We start from the raw sequence: 16442 nt of genomic DNA, 5'->3' as shown, positions 1-16442 counted from the left end.
CGGATTTCTGCTTTGTACGTTCTGGGGTGTGAAGAAGTCCGGCCGTCCTGCAGGCGAGCAGCCTGGCTCGCAGGAAAGCTGGAGACAGGTCCACCCAGGGATCCAGGTTCTTCTCGCCGGCCTGCCCACGCCCGGCCTCCGCTCCCCTCCTTTCCCACTCCCGCCTCCTCCCGCTGGCTGCGGGGCGGCCCGGGGCCTGCCTCTCCCGGCGCCTTCACTACCGGGTCAAGCCGCGGAGGGAGGGAGACGGCGGCGAAGCCCTCCCTGGCGCTCCACCCGGTGCGCGCGCCTCCTCCCTCGGCTCGCATCCCTCCCCCCCAGCCCCCCGCCGCCCGCTCGCATCCTGCCAGTACAGTACAACTAGTACACAGGCACACACGCGCACACGCGCACACACACGCGCTCCCTACCGCTGCCACTGCAGCTGCCATGGATATCGGCTAACAACACAGAGGCCGGCGAGCGCGCGCGCGCTCCCCACTCGCAGCACGCAGGAGTGGCCCCCGGCATCCCTACCCTCCTCCCCACCCCCACGCCACCCGCTCAGCAGCTCGGCCACTGCTCGCGCTGGCTCGGCCGCCGCCACCGCCGCTAACGCCGCCAACGCCACCACAGCTTCCTCAGCTGCGGGGCCAAAGCCTTGAGTGTCATTCAGGGGACAGCACAACCTCTCCCAAGCTCTCCTACCTCTGCCCAGCCCTCCCTCTCATCCTCCCCCTTCCTCCACCACACTCCATCCAAAGAAGAGGGAAAACGCGGAGCAGAGGGAGAGAAAGGCAAAGTCTGCTACCCTCTTTCCTTGGCCCCCTTGCCCCTCCATCCTGATTTTGACTCCCAGACCCTCCTTCTCAAAGGACCCTCAGGAACTGAGGCGACTCACCCTACTGCCATGTCCAAAAGCTTGAAAAAGAAAAGCCACTGGACTAGCAAAGTCCACGAGAGTGTCATTGGCAGGAACCCGGAGGGCCAGCTGGGCTTTGAACTGAAGGGGGGCGCCGAAAACGGACAGTTCCCCTACCTGGGAGAGGTGAAGCCGGGCAAGGTGGCCTATGAAAGCGGCAGCAAGTTGGTGTCCGAGGAGCTGCTGCTTGAGGTGAACGAGACGCCCGTGGCGGGGCTCACCATCAGGGACGTTCTGGCCGTGATCAAACACTGCAAGGATCCCCTCCGGCTCAAGTGTGTCAAGCAAGGTGAGCTCAGCTTGTTCGGTGCTCTGCCTGGCGGTGGGACCCTGGCGTGGGGAGGGCATCAATAGGGGGGGCGCGGGTGTTGGATGAGTGTATGCTGCGCCACCGCGGGGTGGGGTCCAGAGAGCACCGTAACTGTTCGGAGCATTAGTGGGACCGGGGCGGGGGGCGGGGTGGGGGACGCTCGTTGGCCAGCTATGCCAGGTTGTAGTGTAGCAGGCAACTTAGTTTGCCTAGTTGGACCCTCCCCTTTGGAAGATGCTTGGCCTTGTCTGACCTCCTCTGAGCTTTAGGGCCAAATAGAATGTGCGTCAGTGGCATGCCCACAGTGGACACAGCGCTTTTGGGGAAGGAAGAAACAAGGGAGGAGGAAAAAAGGAAGATGGAGCAACTTGAGGTGCAGTGGTGTCACTAGAGAGATTGGGAGAAGCTCTGAGCATTGGGGAAAGTGGAGAAAGCTTGCAGTATATCCAAAACTAGTCTGGAGACACCTTGATCAATAGCGGTTTCCTGGGGATCTCTGATCCACTGATTGGAGAGGAAGGAAAGGGACAAATTGGTTTGGACGCTTTGACCAGTGTTCAGTAACTTTTTCCCTGCTACACTCCTCGGTCTTTCTCCCCCGCCCATGGTCATGTCATGTGGGCACTGTGAGTCACGTGGAGACTGACTAACCCTAGAGATCGCCCCTGGCCAGCAGGCAAGAGGAGAGGCAGAGATTAAGAAGCAGGGAAGTGAGAGAGCTTTCTAGTGTTGGTGGGGAGGCAGACTGCAGCATTACAAGCATTCCCCAAAGTATTCTTCATTGACTCGGATTGTCTTATTGACTAGGATTTCTCTGTGGTTGGGCTCTCCTCTAGCTCCAGACATGGGGGCGTGGTTTTGGCATAGAGGTGGATGGAGATGCAAGCTGGTCACAGCTCAGGCCCCCTGTGTTCTAACCTGGCTTTTGATGAGCCTCTTCCAGGGCTATGAAGTGAATTTAGAGAGATCGGAATCTTGCTGAAAAATGTCTTTGCTTGAAATAAAATTATGGTCTGGAGATAAAAGTTTCATTAGAGGAGACTTTATTTTATAAACGTAGCATGCCTTTGTTTTCCTCTGGTGGTAATGCAGTTTCCGGGGTGGCACAGGTGGACAGGACAGATGTGACATATATACCAGCATTATTGGTATGACAGTTTACTGTCTATTGTTACTCTCTCTTGCGCCAATGTTGAAATTCTGAGTATAACTGTATTCTGAATTGCTATTCATACTGAGACCCATTATGAAGGCATACTATAGAGCAGTTGTTTTTTCAACATAAAATTAACCTGCAAAAAAGTTTCAAAGTAAACAAGAGAGAACAAAGATTCATAAACTTCTCTAAAGCTGTCACGGAAGAACGTATCTTCAGTGGAATTTATTGAGTATTCATCGTATATCACTTTTGATCATCTAATGTAAACATTCGGTATTATATGACACTGAAGAAGATGAGTTAGTATCCTAGTATTTTCCAAAGTGACATAATTTGAACTCAAATTCAGTAAGTTGTGTTGCTATATTTATGTCACAATGCTGCATAATAGCAATAGATAAACAATGGGAAGCTCCAGGTTATGACCCAATGTACACAATTGACCGATACCATTATGGGGTGGCAAAAATACTGGTGTTTGCAAAGAAAAACAACTGTTAAGGTTAATGCTTTAAAAATATTTGTTTGTTTATGGATTGATGGTTTATGGTTGAGTGGATGGTATGCTCACAATGTAATATAGAAATCAGAAAACAGGCCTTGAGAATCAGTTCTCCCCGATTTCTCTGTGGGTCAGAGAGGGAAATTATCCTTGGTGGGAAGCTTTTCCTGAGATCAGCCGCACCAGCCCAAGGTAGTACATTTCCACAGTGACTGTTCTGCTGTGGTTCCCACTTATCATTTTATTCTGCATTTAGTCTGATGCTTACATCTTGAGATAGACTTTGGCCAACTCTAATACTCATAAATGATAAATGTTTATTAGTATTAATATAATTAATAATGAAAATATTATCTAGTATCAGCAATTTTAGTAAATGAAATCCCGAGAGACATTGGAAAAATGAAGGCATAAAAGCTGTGCAAATTGAGAATCTGAGATAAGAAATGGGATATATATATACATATATATATATATATATATACGAATGCCAAAACTAGGGCAAATTTGGGAAGTCTTTCTCTTGAAGAAGCATAATCGCTACCAGAGCAGAGCTGTGAGCTATGTTGTAAGATGAGGTTTCCCTTATTCTGGATCTTGACCAAGCAGAAAGATCCACAGAGGCTGATCCCTGCCCAGCCTTGATTTTACCTCAGCTGATCCTGAACAATCAGCATCTTGCTTGTATTTTGTTTGGAAGAATATAGCTGTTCAGCTTCAGGAAACTTATTTTTATGGACAGAGGTATTTAGGTGAAAATATTTTCATAGTATATGTTAACCCTTAGTTTATCAGCCTCCAGGTTTCCAATAATAGATACTCATCTACTGAATTAAAATAGATATATAAATTAATTAATTAATTTATAGCTTTTGGGAAATTTATAATCTTATATATTTATTTAAATGTAATGATTCCTATATTATATTCCCTTATGAAATTGATCTTTTATCAGTGGTGATGAGGTTTATTGAATCATAATTATGAGTAAGTGAAAGTTATAAAACATTAAACATAGAACCCATGATTCTTGGGTTTCAGTAGGGTTGGTACTTGTTTGAAAACTGGGTAGAAACTCTTGACTTAGTAGTTCTATTTCTGGGGCGGAACAAGAAAAAAAAAGGAAAACACAGGATAGCCAGTGAACTTAAACACGGCTTGCATGGGAGGCGGATTTTTAAAAATATTAATGAGATTGATTTTAAAGGTTTAGTTAAATATTGGACATTATGAAGAAACTACATGTATAATTATAGCAAAAACTAGGAGAGATTTTGCTAGAAATGGGAGATATGTATAATAAAAAGCACTAGCAAACAAATTGCAATATTTACTCAACTTTTACTTACTTTTTGGCTAATTTTACATGATAGTCATCATAGCTTTCTAGTTATCCGAATTTTTAAAGAAAGTGAGAAACTAATATTTTAAGGCATACTAAAGAAGACAGGTGTTTATAGTTTTTCTGAACTGCTTAAATGCCTTCAAACTCATTTAAGAAAACAAACAAACAAAAAACCCCACAACTTTTCAACAAGTTTCAACACATTTATCTTTTTTATTTCATCATCTTTTAGCTTACAGAATAAGCTCGATATGAAAAATACCATTTCTATTTATTGGTGATATCCTGTTGATTTTCTAAACCATTCTTTTTGTTTATAATAAGCTTTCCTTACCAATAGATTCAATATAATTCAGCAATGTTGTATGCGTTCTCCTATGGAAATAGGACCCTGTAAAGATAGCTGCCTAGGTGATCCTGAGATACAAGTTGAAGTGTTAGCAGTTCTTTTCTTTATCTTTTCCTTTTAACTTTGCTGCTAAAGTCCACAGCAGCCAGTGACACAGACTGTCCTGTTTCTGTCCTACATTCCTTAGGCTATGGCTCCGGATGCCTCTTAGACTACACAGGGACCAACATAACCTGGATACATTTTCCCATTTAATATCTCACAATGAAAAATAAGAGGCAAAAACTTTTATAATTCTTGCCATGTGGAAGACGAGCCATTAAAAGCCTTTGAACTTCACTTTTAGACAAGATCTACATCACTCTTTCCCCTATTGCTCCTTAACAGGCCCCTTCAAAGAAAAGAAGATTCACATTTATTAAGAGTCACTTTCTTCTTCACTGACTTCAGGCTAAGACCATGTGTTAAACCTCCACACTGCCTTTAATTTTAGAGAGTGAAATCCAAAGTATGTCGATTTTTTTTGCCAGTAAAAATTGATTTATTCCACAAAATGTAAGTTATATGTTTTTTTATTCAAAAATAATATGATTGATTTAATATGCTGATCAGCCTAATATTTGTCCAGTGCTGGGGTTCAAATCCAGGGCCATCTATGTGCTTCACAAATGCCCTGTTATTGAGCCATAGCCACATGTATTGATTATAACTATGTTAGGAAAATTTTGATTAATAAACAATTAAATGAGTCTGCTTGAGCAGAGTGTATGAAGGATGCCACTGTGGATCTCCACTGTGTGCAGACAGTTTTCTTTGCTTTTTTCTTTTTTTAGTTTTTGTTTTGTTTTACTATTTTAATGTCATGACCTTGAATGTTAAACATGGGCATTCCCTTTCCTCATGTGTTTGCTTTGAATGACAATAGTCTTCAGGTGAAATGCCAACTGAAGATTGAAATTGTTGCCATTTCTGCTCTGAACTGTGTGGATTTTTTGTTGCTGTAGTTTGTTGGTTGTTTGGTTTTGTTGTTGCTGGTGGTGATGGTAGTTGTTTGTTTGTTTTTTGTTTTGTTTTCCACATCCACTATTCTCAGTTTCCTTTTTAATTGCTTGAAACTCACACATTCACTTCCATAATCAGAAAAAAATAATTTGCACGTTTGCCATACCTTCTTGCTTGCAGTTCAAACAACGACTTTGAAATGAATAGCAGACCCTGGTAGCAATATTTCCCTTAGGATATGGAAGAGAACAGTGGTAAACTGTGCTGTCTTCCTTGCAGGTTATCTGGCTTTGAAACCTGAGAGCGCTATTTGATGATAGTTGTATGAACAAGTTTTCTAAATGGGGGAGGTAGCAGTTTGTTAATGATAGGAAGTGACAGCTGGGAATGGAATCTACTGGAATTATTCCTTATTGTGTGTAAGACCTTATATGCTAACCCCAGCCTTGCCAATATTCATTAGCTAAGTTACACATGTAAATCATGTCATGGTTTGCAGGTAGTAAGCACTATATAAATGTTAGAAAATCTTATTCTAAATATTTGGGTCATTTTGAGCCACTCTCATTACTTTTAACCTTCAAGATATTTTTGCAATATTTTTAATTAATTGTGTGTGTGTGCTCGTGTGCGCATGCACGAGTATGCATAACACACACATGTGCAAGTGAGTTCAAATGCTAGTGGAGAGTGGAGAAGCTGGTGTTCCAGACAGCTGTGAGCTGCCTGGCATGAATCCTGAGAATCAAACATGTGTCCTCTAAAAGAGCAGCCAGTGCTCTGAACTGCTGAGCCATCTTTCTATCTACCCCAAAGTTTCAATGCATTTTACTCTTAACTATGATTAATTAGCTGGGGAAAATAAGAAGAAAAATACTTATGTCTAATTGATCGTAAGTGCAAAATTAAGTTAGATACTTAGTGTTTCCTGTACAATAAAATATGTTTTATAAAAAGCATGTTTGTGATAATTGTTACCATTAAATGCAATGACATACTCTTCCATCTTTAAAAAGTAACTTTAATTGATGTCTTTATTTATAAAGTTTTGTTCTTTTAGGTTTTAGACCAGTTTTTCTCAACCTTACTAATGCTATGACATTTAAATACAGTTTCTCATGTGGTGGTGATAACCAATCATACAATTATTTTTATTGCTACCTCATAACTATAATGTTGGTACTGTTATGAATCATAATATAAATATTTGTGTTTTCTGATGGTTAGGTAGACCCTCTCAAAGGGTCATTTGACCACAAATGGGGTTGTGATCCACAGGCTGTGAACCACTTCTTTGGACAGAGTTTGTTTTCATCCTCTACATTATTCCCTTCTGAACATATCTTTCCTCCTTATAAAGCTGGCAAACGAAATAAAGCTCTTCCTCTAATTGTGACAACTATAGAAATCATGGGATTCATTTTGTATAAAAATATATTTACACTTCTTAAACACCACAGTAGCCAGATAGATCATATTATCAGTAGAATGTTTACTTCATAGTGACAAACCAAGTTTCTGTTCAGGAGGAGCTATAACTAAAGAGAATTAATAAGTAGCCACGGTTAACACTGTATGACAAAGGAAGTGACACCGAATCCAGCAGAAGTGCACACTGCACTTGTAACAGTGGCTGCACCACAGCATAGGCAAATGCCTGTGTGAACCAATGCCACAAAAGGTGACCATCACCTCAGTATTTGTATGGAAAGCACTCGAGTGACTTTAGCAGGGCTTGAGTTAGTCCCAGCAATGGTTACAGTGTCAACCCTGCTCAGCTGCAGGTAACAGGATTCTGCAGCTTTCTTGGTATTTCACTTGGTATTGTCACTCCTCATTTTAAACCTCAACTTTCTCCCTTTCATCTCTACGAAATGCTGACATGATCTTTCCCTTGATTTAAAATGTACTACGTCACACAGATAATTTACTGATAAACCCCATAAATACTAAGGCCAGTTAACTAAAGATCTGCGCGGGGATGACTGTTTGCTGGACACTGTTGCACAATGTTCAGGCCATCATAGAAAATTAGCCAAAGTGTCTTACATTATGGGAATGGGTTGGCATTTAAGTATCTCCTGTAACAGAGTTGTGAAAATAATTCTTTAATAAATTTAAAATGTAACGCTTGGTTTGATATGTAGTTTGTAGTTTTGAGCATTTTAGAGAGTCTCGAATAAACTATTAAAGATTTCTTGTTTGACTACGGAATATGGAGCAATGGCATCCAATAGATCCTTTTCTTTATCCATTAAGGTAATGTTTTAAAGAAGTTACTGAATTTATTTAAAATATAATAATTAAATGGCTTTATCTACCTAGGAAATTATATTATTATTAATTATATTATACATGAATTGCATGAAAGTTTTCTGTCATTTAAAGTTATTTTACTTAAACAAAGCCCAACACTCTCTGAACCATAGCAGTCACTGTATCTAATAGTAATACACACATGTAATACATACATGGATGAAAGCAATTTAAGCAAGCTTGATGTGCAAAGTAAAAACAATTCTTTGTCTATATTGATACTTCTAATTACAAAATTTGTAGAAAACTTCTTGATCTTTGTAATGTTACTTAGTGAGGGGTACGTGTATAAAATCACAAAACTTTTTTAAAAATAGCCTTGGCTGTTTTTCAAGGATTACTGTGAAGTACCAGGAAGAAAAAGTGTTGAATGAAAAAATTAATTGAATACCTTTCACATAATACTTTGTTTTCAGATGTTTAAAAAAGAAGTCATGTTTCCCAAATTGTACACTGAACTACCGTGGATCAAGGAGAAAACAAAAGCTGTCTATACAGAGAAATGGGAGAAAATATTAGTCGCAAAACTGATTTTATGTTAGTACTTAACATTCATTTGAAAGATGAACTGTAGTCCATATCCTAATAGTTTGCACTGGTATTCATAAGGAGGGACTGGTTTATTTGGGATACACTTATGTGGACAAGGGAGACTAGTGCCAGAAACCCACAGATTAACCTAGCAGCATACTAAGCGGATTAAGATCTGATTAGCTGTTTTCAAGCATGAGAAAATCTCAGATTTGAAATGTTTCGTGTTCCACCTTGATTCTGCTGCTCAAGCCGGAGTTTACCTTTCCTTGTACTCCACACTGTAATGATAAAGAATTTTTTTTATTGGACAAAGTTTCTTGGAAAACTAGCGAGTGCTTAGGCTTAAAGCATTTACTGACTCCTTCCAAACAGCTTGGCTTCTTTCTAAAAGCATACTGAGCACAGATAAATCTAATCCTGTCTTTGTCGCTAGTCTGGTACCAAGGCGGGAGTGGGGTCTTAACTAAACAGAAGGAAGTTGATCTTTCTTCTGAACGAGCAAAAACATTGTCAGAGATGATCTTCTGTATTAGAAGTTTAAACACCAAAAACCCTGTTTCCTTTGAAACATTCCTCATTCCCTGTAGCTGGATCCCCATGTCCTTATACTTGGAAGTGTCTATGCTTTCTGTCTCCTCTCTTCAGTGTAGAAGTTACCCTAGTGAACTGCAAATGCACGCTATAGGACTGGATACATGTATGTACAACCACATAAAATATGAAAGGCTCAGTTACTAGTGTTAAAAGAATTTGTAAAATAAAAGGATTTATGTGTGTGAACATATAGCCTTAGTGACTTGAGTTTCTTTTTCTTTTTTTTTTCTTTTTTCTTATTTACTGAAAAAAAGATTCTTCTCTTATATGATAAATCCTGATCATGGTTTGCCCTCCCTCCACTCCTTCCAGCCCAATCTCCTTCTCCTCAGTATCCACTCTCTCTCTCCACTTCCTCTTCAGAGAAGAGCAGGCTGCTAAGACACAACAGCCAGCCACCCAGGACAAAACAAGATACAATAGATAAGGCAAAAGCTCTCACATTGAGGCTGAGCAAGGCAATCCAGTAGGAGGAAAAGAATCCCAAGAATTGCCACATTTTAATTGTGAGCAGAATTGTAACTCTGGGTATCAGACAATTAAGCAAATCAAATATATGTTAGTTTTTAAGAAATTATAACAAATCAAATTTTCCCTTTTATTTTATTTTTATTGCATTTATTTATCTTTCTTTCTTTCTTTCTTTCTTTCTTTATTTATTTATTTTTACACTCCAGTCATTGCCCTATTCCTGGTCTGCCTCTCACAGCTCCCCCCGTTCCATTCCTCCTCTACCCTGTCTCCATGAGAATGTCAGCAACCCCCACTCCCCATATACCACCCCCACCCCCGCGCCCGAATCTGACACCACCTGGCCTCCCCACTCCTTGGGGCCTCAAATCTCTCAAGGGTTAGGCACTGCTTCTCCCACAGAGGCCAGACCAAGCAGTCCTCTGCTATATATGTGTAGGGGCCTTGGACCAGTTCCTGAGTGCTGCCTAGTAGATGCTTCATGTCTGAGAGAGTCCTGGTTAGTTGAGACTGATGGTCTTCCTATGGGGTTGTCTTTCTCCTCAGCTTCTTCCAGCTTTTCCCTAATCCAACCACAGGGGTCCCCTTTTTCAGTCCATTGGTTGTGTTTAAATATCTGCATCTGTCTCTGTCAGCTGTTTGTTGGGCCTCTCATAGGACAGCCATGATAGGCTATGTGTGTAAGGACAGCACAGCATCAGTAATAGTGTCAGGCCTTGGAGCCCCCTCTTGAGCTGGATCCCAATTTGGGATGGTCACTGAACCTCTTTCCCTCAGTCTCTTCTCCATTTTTCTCCCTGCAGTTCTTTTAGACAGAATCAATTCTGGGTCAGAGTTTTTGACTGTGGCATAGCAAACCCATCCCACCACTTAGTGCCCTGTCTTTCTGCTGGAGGTGGGCTCTAAAATTTCCCTCTCCCCACTGTTGTGTATTTTATCTAAGGTCCCTCAATTTGAATCCTGAAAATTTCTCACTGCCCAGGTCACTGATACTTTCTAGAGGCCCCCTTATCTCCCACCCTGAGGTTGCCTGTTTCCATTCATTCTGTTGGCTCTCAGGGCTTCACTCCTGTGTCCCTGTCCCCTTATCTGATCATGTTTCCCTTTTCCCCTCCACCTCCCTTCTCCCACCAGGTCCCTCCCTCTCTCTCCCTCCTGTGATTGCTTTCTTCTCCCTCCCAAGTGGGATTGAAGCATCCTCACTTGAGCCCTTCTGCTTGCTAACCTTCTCGAATTCTGTGGATTGTATCCTGGGTATTCTGTAATTTTTTTTTTCTTTTGGCTGATATCCACTTATATATACCATGCATACCCTTTTGATTCTGAGTTACCTCCTGAAGACCCAGCTATGCTAACAAATCAAATTTAGGTTTAGATTTTTCTCTTTGTATCAAAACAGTAGACAGTGAGCTGTGTAAAAACACCAGATAGTATCTTCCTAACATTAATCTTAACAAAAGAATTGACGGTTAAGGGGAATTCTTGTTCATGAACTGGATAATATATTTTCATAGTGTATAATTTTAATTTGTTTAAATATCTTAGAGAAAAGTGAGATTCATATCTAATAATATGAATTTTTAACATTAAAATTATAAATATGTAATTATTTATAATAAATGAAATTATACCATACCTCTATCTTTTTTTTGTCCAAAACAAAGATATTAGCATTTAGAAATTTAACATGAAAAAAGGCTGTTTAATTAGCAGGGATATATTTTGCCATAAAATAAAGACAATGCTACTTTATCTGATGTTCGTATTTTAAATGTGAAACAACTTCCTTTTGACAAGTTAATTTAGTGTTTATGAACTTGTAGCAATGAATCTACAGGAGATCAACTATTGAAATGTATGCAATTAATGATTTCTTTTATATTCCAAACAATTTGTTCAGTCACTATAATAGAACAAAAAAAGTGTCATTTTGCATTTTCTCACATCTCCATTTTATGGCTTCTATGCTTTTAAATTTGTTTTTACCTGACACACTGAAGCATCCATATTGCATATACTGTAGTGGTACCATTTGATAATTCAATTTAAGAATATTTCTGTTATGCTTAAGTCACATGAGACACATTTGTCTATTCAAAAATATCATATTCTTGTAGTGTAAACTTCATACTTTCTTGAGGCCTTTTGAAACGTACAGTGAATTTCTGTCTCTAGTAGCCATTCCACACAGCAGCATGCCTGGCTCTTTACACATATCCAAATTAAATATAGTAATAATGGACAGACCTTGAAATTCAGCTGTAGCATCTTCATTCTCTCATGTGGGAAGTGTCATGGTACCTTTTATTCTTGGGAACATTGACGGTATTTGCATTGACCACAGTGGCAGTTTGCTTCAGTTGAATATCTTTTCAGATTCACCTTAGCCACGAAATTATTAAAGAAGGACTTGGTTGTCTAGCTAGAATGCACTTCCCTTTCACCCCTTACTCTCAATTTCATTTTGTTAGAATGTCAGCTCTGCTCAAGAATGCACATGCCAAAGTGTTGATTTGTTTTCATATCAAATTGGCTTCAGTTCAAGCGAGTAAATCCCAGCTAGTCTGATGCAGACAAGACAGTACCATCTTTTCACCAGTGATCTGTTTGTAAAATGGCTTGTAACCCAGTTCTAAGTATTGAGAAGTAAGAAGAGTTCCTTTAGGGGGGACTTTGTGAGAGATTTCTGAATTCCTAAAATAAGATGAGGGAGAAAAAAATAATATTCCTTCTGTGGACTGAAAGTTCTCCTCATGGGAGCTCGTGAGAAGCAGCTGTCAGCCATCCTGTGATGATGAACCACTCTAGGTAGAAAAAGGGAAGATGGCAGAGCAGACCAATGGAACTGCCCTGGCTCCTGATAGACACCTGGAATAAGGAACCAATAACTCGGTGTCCCTTGGCACCAAAACACAGGATGTTTATGACATTTAGTTTGTTTTCTGCTACTTGTAGCACAAATCATGTTGGTTTAGCAATATAAAATATGCTTAATTCCAATCTTCTGTTATGGGAAGCAAGCACTATTGATAATCTTGCAAGAATAGAAGTTTGGAGAATACATCACAATGCACTTTGTCACTATTTCAGCTCAGCCAAAATTTGGGTATTTCTCCATTACCTCACTCAATTCTGTTTCTGTTTTAAACCTGAGAAACTTTTCATCATTTTGAGATAAAAACTAGGAACACAAATCTGTTTTAACCTTATCTAAAATGGAACATATTCAAGAAAGCAAATCAGTTACAAAAATATACCAACAATTCATGCCAAATCCAACTTGTGATATTTTTGAATTATATACTATTTACAAGTGTATAGGCCACTGATCCGGGAATGTATGTAATTATGAACTGACTCATCACAATGTTTCAACTCCACTTATTTAGGACTAGAATTCATTTACTAAATATTCACAAATTATTATTAAGAGTCTACTTTTTGGCAGGCACCAAGCTAGTGATTGCATATGGATTAATAAAAGCATAATGAAGACTATTGATAGTTGATGTCTTCAACTTGTGTCACATCTTTTGTGACCTGATTTCAAAAGCTATCAAGAAAAGTCAAAACAGATGACAGGTCAAAACAGATGAAAAACAACATATTGGGAAGAGCATGTACCAGGAGTCTTTAGTCCTCAGCACCAGGCATTGAGTTTGAGTAGTGTCAGTCTCTTCTTAGGAGCATATGTGCCAGGAACCATGCTAGTAATGCCACAAGGCACATGAGTCTCGTCACGTCTAAAGAATTTACTATTCGTGTGTAGTAGTTAAGAGTACAGAAGTCTAGAGCAAGAAGGTTTGGATGCCCGTAATAGAATTGTCCTGTGCTAGATGTCAATCTAAAAAAGGATAATATACACATTATACCTCAGGTCCTTATTTTGAAAAATTCAAAATGGCACATAATATTTTTCCAGAATGTTAAATGGATGGTTTGTTACAATGCCTATAATATGCTTAGAATCAATATGAGCTTAATACCTGATTGTTACTATATAGCAACTGTATTATGCATTAATATTTAATTTAGTTAATACTTACTAAAAATCATACTATTTAATCCAGTACATTTTCTAAATGGCACATGTGAAGCCAAAAGATACCTTTTATCTCTTAGTTCTCAAGCAATGTTGATAGAGCAAGGATTATTGATTAAGTAATTCCATGAGAAATACAGCAAATACTTTTCAGGAAAAAAAATCGTACAGAGCTGTTGAGATCCAGCAATTCATGGGTTGTGACAAGAGTTTCCAATTAGTAAACTCTAGAGTTTGATGTAGAAAGTAGTGAGAAAAGAGCTTTCAGAATGAGAAGTTGGCCATGCTGCTGTAACAGGCTGAATTCTAATGTATTAGCCATTGTAAAGAATAAACCTGCATGAAATGTTTCCTATATATTAGGCAGTGTTCAAACTACTTTGAATACATGTTTTTCATTTCTCAAATAACTCTCTAAGATATACATCTCCAAGGAAGGAGATCACAGTTCATAAAGACCACATAACAGCAGCACCAGAATCTATATTCTGGTAATACCTTAAAACCAATCTAAGGGAGCTTACATAATGTGTTAGAAATGCCCTTAGAACAGTATTAGTGGGGTCAGATTTATTTAGTAATTTTTCAGGGAGTGAACACGTTGGTAACATTTTTGGAATATATTTAGGAAATGAAGATATCTAGCTAAAGGAGGTTTAAGATACAGATACAATAACTTCAGAGGCTCCTGAGTGTTAAGAGGAAAGGGTTTTAGGCCTTCAAATATATTCAAGATGATAGGAGAGAACAGGAGTGAGCCACGAACTAAGCATGTGGCAAAACCATCAACATTTATAAACAAATGTAGAAAATAAAGTGTTGCTTTACTTTCTCATTTCTGATGGCTGGTACTATTTGTTAAGATAGAGACTGGAATCAAAAAGTTACCAGAAGTAGAAGGCAGAGCCCATATTTGCAATATATTTAATTTAAATTATCTGTAAAGTATCTCTCCAACTAATGCAGTCTTAAAGTCAGAACTTACTGTATAGAAACTTACAGAATATACCATTACTCGATAAAATGATTAAAGACAAAATGACACTATCTAAGTTTGAGGACAGGCCCCAAGTTTCCACCAAATAAACCAAGTCTGTAGCCAGAGCTGTATATTACTGCGTTGTCCTCACCACTAACAGATACTGTTGAGAGTTCCAGGAAAATGAAGTCTGGAAGGTTTCCATTGCTTTTGGTAAACATGGAGGTCACCTTCCTTCTGGACCATTCCTGTGTAGACATTACAAGTAACCAGATGTCTCACAGAATAATCACTAGAATGAAGAAACATTCAGATGCTGTATACTTTCTACTCCTTCAAGAAAGATGTTGAGTGGTCGAAGCAAACCCTAAGGGATGGGTGCTTTGTTGAGCTGTGTTTGTGCTCTATGAGAGAGTAGACTGGAGCTTTAAATTCATTATTTATGCCAGAGATGCACATTATTCTACCCACATAATATGTTCTAGCAAATAAAATTTTTGACTCATTTATTGAATAAAATAATTATCTGTTGTTTTCTGCATCATGATAAAGCTGGGGCTGTAGTTTAAGCAACCTTATGGATCAGATCTTATTTTCCAAGAATCCAGGGATGGGACTAGTGGAGTTTACCTAAAACATTCCATTTAGTGTGATGGTACAGGAATAAATATACTGCTTTTGGAGCACCTAAAAGGGGAATGGTACCGAGTACAGATCTTAGAAACTGAAGGATTCATTGAGTGTCATTCCCAAATTCACTTTCCTCATTTGCTCAGGATTGAAGTTTTTCTGAGCCTCTGTTTCTTCCTACCTCTTTGAGTTGTATTAGTAAACTTTTTATCATGTGACAAAAAAAGTGAGACAAACTTTTTTTTGGATCAAAGTTTCAGATGTTTTGGCCTGTGGTTGAGTGGTTCCATCAATGTAGGCTCAATCACGGGATATGGCTACATCCTCATGGTGTGTGTGTATTGTGGTTGAAGCTGCTCACCACTGAAAGCAGGAAAGCAAAAGGGAGGTGAGTGTGAATATCTGTATATGAGATAATTTAAAAGGATTCTCTTAATAACTTTCTTCAGTTAGGCTTCACGGAATGCTAGTCAGTTCACCCATATACTTATCAGTGGGTTAGAGTTAGCACCTTCAAGATCTAATGGTTCAATGCCTTCAGTAGAAACACTGGCTGAAAACCCAGCCCTCACACATAGGCCATTTCTGCAGAATGCTTAAAACCAAACCAAAAGGAGACTGTTTATTAGAAAGAAATCTTGTAATGTGAGTTAAAATCCTTCGTAAAACTTTTTAATAATGTTGAAGTTGGAAAGTGGAGACTGAAGATGGGGACTTGGAGGTTGCTCACAGTAAAAGAAAATTTGAGACTGTCACTAACTCTTGAGTAAGAGTTCAGGAGACACAGTATGCAAACAGAAAGAAGATAAGCAAAGGATGGTGAGTTATTTCGCTGTGCCTGTGAAGGGTCACCATGAACAAGGCAACTTATAAATAGAATTTAGTTGGGGTCTTCCTTATAGTTTCAGATAGTGAGACCATGACTTTTATGGTAAGAAGTGTGATAACAGGCAGGCAGGCAGGCAGACAGGCATTGAACTAAGATTTTTCAAGATTCACAAGAATGAGGCAGCGACAGATAGAGAGCTATCAGAATAGAGTGCGCTTTTTTGAACCCTCAAAGCCCACTCACAGTGACACAGTTTCAACAAGGGCACACCTCCTAATCCTTCCATACACTTAAAACATTGTGGACCAAGCATTCAAATACATGAGCTGACTGGTAAACACTGTTGTTTGAGTAATATATAAAAAAAGAAAGTATTTTTTCCTGTTCATTTTTTTCCAGGAATGGGAGCACTTGAGCATGGTGAAGAAAGATTTTAATTGGCATATGTACTGACAGGAAACAAACTGGAGTGAGGCCGA

The 16442-nt window shown here is 39.3% G+C and overlaps 1 protein-coding gene across 3 annotated transcripts in view; it reads left to right on the top strand.

Moving 5' to 3' along the window:
• The first annotated feature begins 617 nt into the window (after positions 1-617).
• The window catches only part of Magi2 (membrane associated guanylate kinase, WW and PDZ domain containing 2), a 1345877-nt gene continuing 1330052 nt past the window's right edge, over positions 618-16442 (top strand). For all 3 annotated transcript variants that reach the window (XM_028778110.1, XM_028778109.1, XM_028778111.1), the window contains exon 1: positions 618-1190. In XM_028778110.1, the coding sequence (XP_028633943.1) occupies positions 890-1190 (301 nt within the window). In that variant the 5' untranslated portion in view covers positions 618-889. The remainder of the gene's footprint in view (positions 1191-16442) is intronic.

Source organism: Grammomys surdaster, unplaced genomic scaffold, assembly GCF_004785775.1.
Source record: "Grammomys surdaster isolate TR1022 unplaced genomic scaffold, NIH_TR_1.0 325, whole genome shotgun sequence".
NCBI lineage: Eukaryota > Metazoa > Chordata > Mammalia > Rodentia > Muridae > Grammomys > Grammomys surdaster.
The sequence above is the reverse complement of the archived record's forward strand: the minus strand, read 5'-3'. Positions and strand labels throughout refer to the sequence as shown.